Source organism: Psammomys obesus, unplaced genomic scaffold (genome assembly GCF_907164565.1).
Source record: "Psammomys obesus unplaced genomic scaffold, mPsaObe1.curated_primary_1811, whole genome shotgun sequence".
NCBI lineage: Eukaryota > Metazoa > Chordata > Mammalia > Rodentia > Muridae > Psammomys > Psammomys obesus.
In genome coordinates, this window is record NW_026596039.1 from 15900255 (window position 1) to 15910162 (window position 9908).

Consider the following 9908-nt stretch of genomic DNA (forward strand, 5'->3'; position numbering starts at 1 on the left):
TTTCAAGTCTGGTGTGGTAATCTGGCCTTTTTTAGCCCGATTAAAGAGATGTGAATTGGGCCAGGTAAAACTGGTGGATGAACTATTTGTTTGGACCTGGCTGACAAACATGGCTTCCAAACCATGGGTCCGCTGCTACGCCTGAGGGTACAGAAATGACGGTGTGCAGAGAGAAGGAAGCAGAGAAAGGAGCGCTGGCTAGTCAAGCATGGCTCTCAAACACTGCAAGTTTAAAGCAGAGGTTTAAGGAGCTAGTCTTGGGAGTCTGGAGAAGGCCACAGGCAGGGAGGGAATGGAGATATGAAAAGGGGATCTGAAGGGGAAGAATAGACTTACCGAGCAAAGGTAGCTCACAAAAGGAAGGTTCCCATGCCATGAGTCTGGAACTAGGCTGTGGACTTGCAGATGGTGGTAGGTTAGGGAAAAGCAAGGCAAAGGGAAGAAGCAACTTAGCCAGCAATGGTGGTTCATAGGCCTCCCATATATTCTGAAAGCTTGTAACGGCTGATCTTGGCTGTCACTTTAATATACTTGAGAAGAGGAACTTCAACTGGAGAATTGCCTCCATCAGACTGGAATGTAGGCATGTCTATAAAGCATTTCTTTTTCTTCTTTCCTTTGAGACAGGGTTTCTCTGTGTAGCCTTGGCTGTCCTGGAATTCACTCTGTAGACCAGGCTAGCCTCGAACTCACCGAGATTCTGCTTGCCTCTGTCTCCTGAGTGCTGGGATTAAACACATGAACCACCACCACTCGGCATTAAGTCCTTTTTCAGTGCCATCCCCAGGCAGACGGCTGGACACGAGCTAAAGCAGCATTCCTTGAGATTTCTGCTTCAAGCTCCTGCCTGGAGCTCCTGCTCTGGCGTCACTCAATGATAGACTATAACTTGTAAGCTAAAATGAATCCTTCCTTTCACAATTTGCTTTGTTCATGGTGTTTACCACAGTGACAGGAAAAAACTAGAACAAAGATCTAATAGATTATCCCAGTATTTGTTTTAAGGTCCCCTTTTCATCAATCGATCTAACCAAAACAAAGAGAAAATAAAATTCACAAACACTAAACTGCTTTTATGTCTATTTTGACAATTTTAAAAAGTGTGACAAGTGGCAGGTTGTTATAAAGTACAAGTTCAAATCAAACCTCTGACACTCACTTTCTGAAAGAAATCTATTACCTTTCAGATTCTTGCTGACCACTCGCTTTACCTTTGTGCGCTCTACACAAAGACAATGCAGCCCACACAGGCTGCAGCATCCTACAGTGGTGCGTGGCGGCAGCTGAATGTTTATATCCACATCTTTACCAAGTCTATGTTCCTGTGTGTTCAATATTCTCTTCCTCCCAACTATACAGACGCACAAGCCCAGCGAAGCTCCTTCCCAGCATTACTACCAGTTACACTTCCTTCTGTCCAGGCAAGGGTCAGAAAAGCAAGCGCCTGCTCGACTCTCAATCGCCATCTCACCAGAACTGTTTCTTGTATATACGGTGTTCAATAGGTACGTGTGAACGAATAAACAGCCTAAGAGCTTAAATTTTCTCTAATAGTTAATCATTTTATTAAAATTAACTCTTAAAAACAATGTCAAATAATGCCAGACCACTTTACTTAAATAGGCCAAACTAAAATAAAACTCCAACAAGTAACATTGACTTTTACGTATGTATTTCACAGCATAAGTACCACAATGCCTTCAGAGAGAGGTGCTTTTATACCATTATGTTTTACTATTGACCACATGGGCATTAAACATTCTCATTACATGATGAGACAATTTGCTGGTTAACACTTAAACACAGATAGACACTGGTTTCAATATTGCAACATATTTTTGGTCATAACAAAGGAAATACATCAAAATATGACACTGGCTAATATTTTACAAGCAAATAATATTTAACTCTGCATAGTTTATACAATAGGCTGTGGCAATAAATAATATCACCAATCTCATCAACTGGCCACAAAAAGCCTAACATTCATTTAATTGATATGAAATGTTCTATTGGTGTAGTTTCAACATAGCCTTAAATGTGTCTTATTAACCTTAAATACATGAAAATAAAAAGTACTAAATTAGACTAAGAAGGTATGTTTTGCTTAACTACAAATACGCCATGTCTAACATATTACATTCCTGACATAAAGGCAAATATTTTAATAGAAAAACTAGCAGTTCAAAAAATGTCAATGTGCAAATTGTGAGGAAAACGTTGCATTTAAATCTGCACTCATCTGCAAGTTACAGTACTAGCTCAGTACAAACACTAACAGGAAACACACTCAGCAGGAAGAATGAGAATGACTGGGCACGGCTCCACAGTTAGAAGTGTTTCTGCTCTAACACCTCATGACTCCTTCATTCAACAATGGAGACAGCGGGCATGCTTCATCCATGATGAGAACAGGAAGAAAAACCGGAATCAGCAGGGTTTTCTTCCTCAATTTGGTACAAAGGCCCTGCTCATTATTTTACCTTACTGTTAGCTAACCTCAAGTGCTAACAGGTTTGTTACATGATGTGAAGAATCGCTTCCCTTAATACAAGGTAGTTTTGTTTTGTTTTTAGTATGTCAGTATAATGACAAAGTATATACACTCTATGAACCTGGGTTGGCAACACTCAGGCAGAGGAAAGCCCAGCTTGCATCAGGTTCAGACTCCACAGAGAGTCTCTATGTTGTTTTCCAGGCGGTAACAGTGTCTTGGAAGGCAGAGCTGCCAAATTCCTGCATTACATCTTTTAACTGAAAGGTATATAAAAATAAAGGCCCAATCATTCAAACTACAGAACGTCAAGAATTCTGTTAGGGATATTAAAAGCACTGGGCAGAACCCTGGTTTTCAGTGTGCCATCTGCACCACAAGAGAACAGTCGATTGTCCTGGCTGATGTCAATCTGCATGACTCCAGCTCCAATGTTCCGGAATATGGACTGCTTAGCATGTTCATTCTTAAATGAATGAATCAGGCCATGACTGGTCAATCTCCACACCTAGTTAAAAAAATCAATATGGTTCATCATTAAAACGATAGACCCAAAGTAAAAGTCTGGCCCTCAGTTCTCTTCCTTAGCCCAACTAATTAGTTCCTGCTGACTTCTGCCTTCCTAACAGTCTACCTAACAGAAAGGGACATCATCACTCCAATAATTCATATCCTCTCCTTAGACAACTGCTTCTTCTTCCAAATTTCTCTCTTCACATTCTATTACAGTTTTAGGTTACACACACACACACACATCCCTTTATTAATTCAACCATTATTTAATTCAATAAAATGTTTCCATGTGAAGCTAGGTTCTAATACAAAATAAAAGAAATATGGTAGGTGCTGGAGAGATGGCTCAGATGTTAAGAGACTGTTCTTCCAAAGGTCCTGGGTTCAATTCCCAACAACCACCACCTATAGTAAGGTCTGGTGCCCCTTCTGGTGTGCAGGTGCACATGGAGGCAGAACACTGCCTACATAATAAACAAACAAACAAACAAATAAATGAAGGAATGAATGAATGAATAAACAAACAAACAAATAAATAAATGAGTAGTTCTTAAAAAAGAGATGTAGTACTACCTCACCCACCTGGAAATACCCCTTCAGCTAAGAGTACTGAGGACAGAGATAGAAAAAAGGAAGAAAATTCTGAGGTACCAAACTAATTTTGCCAAATATGTCCACATGTTAAGTAAAACCACACTCTTTGGGCCAGTGGCAAACTTTGTTAGTGAGTACTTGCATAGCATCACGAGGTTTCAAGCTCAAATCTTCACCATCACAAAACAAAGCAAAACCTCCAACATTTTACTCAAAACAAAGTCCCTTTTTATTAATATTTTGTTAATCATCATATTAAGCAAGTAGACTATGCCTGAGGTGCACCCCAGCCCCTTCCAAGTTCATGGTAAGAGTAACCTGAGATCCAGTGAATTCGATTAGTAGCTGGATTTCCAAAGCAGAGCACTTCAGGAAGAGCCACACAGAAGGAAGGGTAGGGTGTGGGTGCATGCCAAGGACACGCAGTGCTCCACGAGGGTCTTCATCAATAACCCTGAGTACAGTGGCTGTGTATTCTCTTTCCTAGCAGTCTTGACAAGCAGGGAAGGCAAACATTGAGACCATTCTCACCTCTTGTGCTTACTTACTTTTATATTGCCTTCTGCAGAACCTGTGGTGAAGTACTCTTCACAGGGATCCAGAGACAAAGCCTTAATAGCCGAGTCGTGTGCCTGAAAGGTGTGCATTAGCTGTCTCTGTCTGATGTCAAAAATGCAGATGTAGCCTTTCCTACCACCAGAGATTAAGAGTTGTTGTTTGGGGGCATACTGAAGTACCGTGGCACCGTGGTCATGGCAAGTGAAAGCTGAAAAAAAAAAAGACCACCAAGAGACTTTCCCAAAACAACTTCTAGCTTGTGCTTCTGATGTTTAAATTCACATTTGAAAATAATGGAGTTAATAGCTCACTTTTTTCATCCCCAATGTTATGATTTGTTTAGAATGCATCCCCAGCTACTCAATCCAATCACTAAGAGATGACAACCGTGAGGGTTCTGGCATCAGCTCTCAATTATACACAGAGAGATTCACAATTGGATGGCATTACGGAAGACCTTGGAAGGTAGGCCTGGCCATGGGAAAGGATCAAAGGAAGCATGTTCCTTGGGACTGTATTTTGCTCTGGCCCTTCCTGTCTACCGAGTTGAGGTGGCTTACCTCATACCCTCTGCTGTAATGTTCTACCTCATCACAATCCAGAAAACATGGAGTTAACAGGCTGACTAGAAGCCTCTGAAAGCCTTAACCACAATAAACTCTTCCTCCTTTTAGCTGTTTCTGTCAGGTGTCTGTTACAGCAACAAAAACTAAAGAACATCCATCTTTTAAGTCACAGAATTTCTGAAACCCTGTAATTAAAGTGCTATGTCATGCTAAAAAAAATAATTTCTAGAGGGAGTTCTAGGGCAGCCAGAGCCATGTAAAGAGCTTTGTATCAAAAAATAAAGAAAATACATTTCTACTTATTTTATCAATATGAAACATGAACAGAAAAAAATGGTGCTTAAAGTCTAAGTCTTAAATTATGTGCCTCATACAAAATATGGAAAGCACCACATATGGAAATAGCACACTGACCCTCATGCACTGCACATGTTAATTTCAAGCATTTTTAAGGCATGTAGAAGCGAAAGTGCAGAGTCCAAGCCTCTCCATGGTGCACTCACTCACCTCATTGCTACCTCAGCATTTACCCACCTGATGCTATCTGCATCCAAAGATCCCACGCTAAGTAAGAAGACAGCCTCCTGCACCTGAATACTTTCAGTCCTAAGCTAAGGAGCTGAGCTTCTTACTATGGTTTGGGTAAGCCCCCCAGCTGCTTCTGGCCCATGGCACCAGTAGGTGGTAGAAGAGCTCTTATGAGATCAGGAGATCTCCTTGAAGGGGATCCAGACTCTTCTCCCCTTTGCTTCCTGAAGTATTGAGAGAGCAGCTTCCTCCTCCCCATCTGCCCTCTATGAAGTACTTCTCTGCCAGAGATTCAAGAGAGAACTGACAAGGGCCTGACAGTGTAGGACAAAACAAACCTCTTCTCGCCGTGCACAGCCCTCCACATCAGCCTAGAAGCAAACCTCTTCTCCCCGTGCACAGCCCTCCACATCAGCCTAGAAGCAAACCTCTTCTCCCCGTGCACAGCCCTCCACATCAGCCTAGAAGCAAACGCTGGGTCACGACAAAATCAAACCTGGAGAGCATTCCTTCATACCGTGTCAAAGTCACACCTTGACTCACCGTGAATGAGGCTGTTTCCGGGGGATATTAATGTGTCCCAGAGGCATACATTTCTTTTAAAGAAATAATAAAGTACATCAGAAACAATTATTCTAAATCACCAATAAGGACAAATTCTGTCAAGAAAAATTTTACTTATTTGAAATTTCCAACTAGAATGGGGGTGTTTTACCTCTTCTAAGAGACAGGGTTTCTCTGTGTAGCCTTGGCTGTACTGGAACTCACTGTGTAGACCAGGCTGGCCTCGAACTCACAGAGATCCGCCTGCCTTTGCCCCCTAGAGTGCTGGGATTACAGCACTCTGAGGTGTGCACCACAGCATCCAGCTGAGTTTATTCTTTTTAAAACCAGTATCAGCCTGTTTCATAAGGTCCCTGTCATTGCAACCCTAGCCCACCTCTTTTCTATTACCCTTCTGGAGAAGGTGGGAAATGACTTCTTCAACAGAAGGGTACTTCCATAGCCCCAAGAAGTAATCACTTCAGAGAAACATGCCCTAATCATAGCATGCAGCTGGTGAAAACACTGTGCGGGGGAAAACGCAAAGAATGATGACCATAGCATGCTAAATGCTTCTCAGGTCTAAAGAACTGTATAATGACAGCCTTTCAAAAGACTAAATCACTTCAACATAAAAATGATGCATGCTACTATAGACTACATTTGGAGAAAATTTTGTTTTGTTTCTTTCTGGTAGAGAAAGCCATATTAAGAATTAGAAAACAATAAAACAAAATTCCTTGGATTAAAAAAAACCCTACTAAATAGAAATCCTTACTTTCTAGGGAAGATAGCATTGTGCTTAAAACTGTCCCCTTCTTTTCTTTGTTTCTGTCAACCTACCTATTGTCATTGGACTGTCCAGATGTTGCAACTAGACTTGAAGAGGTGATAAATGCAAAGTCACTTGTGGCCTTACTGTGGCATTGCCAACTCTAAAGAAAATAAAATACAACAAATGTTATCGAAAAATCCAGGAGCAACTGAAATAATACAAACATTGTCCCACCAATAATGTATAGGACTTTTGAGTGATAATATATATTTTTATATTTTATGGTTTATTTTTATTTTTGTTTTGTTTTTGATACAGGATCTTGATATGCTTCTCAGGCTGCTTCAAACTCATGATCCTCAATTTCCCAAGTGGTGTCCTACACACCTAACAAGAACAGTTGTTCACACTCAGCCTGGATGGACTCGGTGTAAACCCCACACTCTGCAGGTCCACGCTGCTGGGCGGCCTGGGCCTGGCTCCTCCAGACTAAACAGCCTGACTCTCTTGCTCAGAAGGCAGACCTGCACTTATGCTTAGTACTCAGAACCTGCAGGCCACAGCACACCCAGACCCATATGCCAACCTTCCCTTCTTTTAAAGTAGAAGATAAAGGCATAGCACTTTACAGAATTTTTCATGTGCACAAAGAACAAACAAGACAGTATGAATCAGTTGTGATTGTCTCTCCCCATTTCTAGTGTTCCCATTATTTTAAAAGCGTAGTATTAACTTTTGAGCCTATAAAGTATTAAATTTGTAACAATCTGACCTTACAAATAAATTTTTTTTATTGGAGGAAGCATTAGGTTTGTAATCATGTTCCTAATTCTTGGGTCAAATTATACGACAGTAAAACAATTAATTACTTCTCCTGTTAGAAAGTCTAAAATATTTGAGAATTCAATAAAACTAAAAATAAATAGACCAGAGACTGGCCACTCAGACTGGGAGAAGTCCAGGCAGGCTTCCCACTGCCAGACTTCCCCTTCTCTTGGTCTTTGCCCACCCTATTCGCAGTCTCCTACCCTCCTAGTTACCACAACCTAGCCTCCAACTGGGGAAAAGACTCCCTGCTCTTCTGGAGACCAGCCTGGAGCTGAGAACCCCCACACTACTAGAGACCAAGGAGAGTGGGAAAGCCTGGCAGACTGTCTGCCCGACAACCCCCCGCCAATCTCATTATCCCAGTACCTTCTCACCCTATCCCCAGTCCCATCTCCTCCTTGTCCCAGACCCCTACTGGGATGGAGGCTCCCCACTCTTACCAGAGACCCACAGACTGTGAGAAACCCAGGCCACACCCCAGAAGCCCAGAGAAAAAACTGAAATCAAGGAACAAAACATCCATACAACAAAGACATTGGTACCTAACACCTATAATTACCTTAAACCCAGATGCCCAGAGGCCAGTCTAAGAACACAGTAAACAACAGCCAAGGTAATATGTCACCACCAGAACTCAGCCATCCCACTGCAGCAAGCCCTGGATATTCCAGCACAATAGAAACATAAGAAAATGGCCTCAACACCAGCTTTTGAAGATGACTGAAGCCCTTAAGAGTAAATTAATGAATCTCTTACAGAAATCCAAGAAAAAACAAACAGCTGAAGGAAACAAAGATTGTTCAAGACCTAAAAATGGAAATAAAAACATTAAAGAAAACACAGACTGAGCGAATTCTGGAAATGAAAAACTACAGGTGAGCAAACAGAAACCACAGATGTAAGCATGGCCAACAGAATACAAGAGATCAAGAGATCAAAGAGAGCGTCTCAGGTGTGGAAGACGGAAGAAATGGATACACTGGGCAAAGAAAATGTTAAATCTAAGAAGTTCCTGACATAAAACATTCAGAAAATACAGGACAACTTGAAAATACCAAACCTAAGAATAATAAGAATAGAAGTGAATATTACCAACTCAAAGGCCCAGAAAATATTTTCAACAAAATCATAGAAGAAAACTTTCCTAACCTAAGGAAGGAGATGACTATAAAGGTTCAAGAAGCTTACAGAACACCAAATGGACAAGGCCATAAAACAAAGTCCTATTGCCAATAGGATAAAATGGCAGTTAACCAATCCTACATCTGATAGAGGGCTAATTTCCAAAATATATAAATAATTTAAGGAACCAAATAACCCAGTTAAAAAATGGGGCACAGATCTAAACAGAGAATTCTTGACAAGAATCTCTAAAGTGAGAAGCACCTAAAGAAATGTCTAATGTCCTTAGTTATCGAAGAAACGTAAATCAAATCAATTTTGAAATTCCATCTTACACCAGTCAGCATGACTAAGATAAAAAAGTGAAGTAACAGCTCAAGCTGATGAAAATGTGAAGCAAGGAGAACATTCTCCATTGCTCGTGGGAGTGCAAACTTGTATAGCCACTCTGGAAATCAATATAGTAATTTTGCAGAAAACTGGGAATCAACCTACCTCAACCAGCTATACCACACCTGGGCATATACCCAAAAGATGCTCCATTATACCACAAGGACATTTGCTCAACTATGTTCAAAGCAGCTCTATTCATAATAGCCAGAAACTGGAAACAACCTAGATGTCCCTCAACTGAAGAATGGATAAAGAAATGTGGTACATTTACACAACAGAGTATTATTCAGCTGTTAAAAAAAATATCATCATTGAATGTGCAGGCAAATGAATGAAACTAGAAAAAACGATCTTGAGTGAGGTAATCCAGACCCAGAAAGACAAACATGGTATGTACTCACTCTAAGTAGATATTAGCTATAAAGTAAAGGATAATTATGCTATAAACCACAGACCCAGAGAGTCTAAGTAACAAGGAGAAGAAGAAAGATAAAAGATATTACAGGTGGGCTGGGGGCAGGTAAGGACAGAAACAGGAGGGACCATGTGGGGAGAAGTTTGAGTGAGAGAGTACTGGGAGAGACAACTGGAATTTTGGGGCAAGGCAGAAACCTAGGGCAATGGAAGCCCACAGGAATATGAGGTGATCCTAGCTAAGACTCCTTGTAACAGGGGATACAAAGTCTGAACTGACCATCTCCCATAACCAGGCCAAGACTTCCAATGGAGGGATTGGAACACCAACCCAATCACAAAACCTTGGCCTACAATTTGTCCTTCCTGCAAGATGTGCTGGGGGGTAAAGGTGCCACAAAAATTGTGGGAGTGGCCAAGCAATGGCTGGTCCAGCATAAGATGATGCCATGAGAGGAAGTCTGCCCCTGACACTGCCTGGAGGGCCAGAGGTCCAACAACAACAAGAGGGGCGGGGAGACACACACACACACACACACACACACACACACACACACACACACACACACACACACACACA

The 9908-nt window shown here is 41.4% G+C and overlaps 1 protein-coding gene across 7 annotated transcripts in view; it reads right to left on the reverse strand.

Moving 5' to 3' along the window:
- Positions 1 to 1711: 1711 nt before the first annotated feature.
- Positions 1712 to 9908, reverse strand: part of Dmxl2 (Dmx like 2) — a 141672-nt gene continuing 133475 nt past the window's right edge. For all 7 annotated transcript variants that reach the window (XM_055621810.1, XM_055621812.1, XM_055621811.1 and 4 more), the window contains 4 exons: positions 6640 to 6731; positions 5797 to 5849; positions 4150 to 4367; positions 1712 to 3002 (listed from right to left, as the gene is read on the reverse strand). In XM_055621810.1, coding sequence (XP_055477785.1) covers positions 2793 to 3002; positions 4150 to 4367; positions 5797 to 5849; positions 6640 to 6731 — 573 coding nt within the window. In that variant the 3' untranslated portion in view covers positions 1712 to 2792. The remainder of the gene's footprint in view (positions 3003 to 4149; positions 4368 to 5796; positions 5850 to 6639; positions 6732 to 9908) is intronic.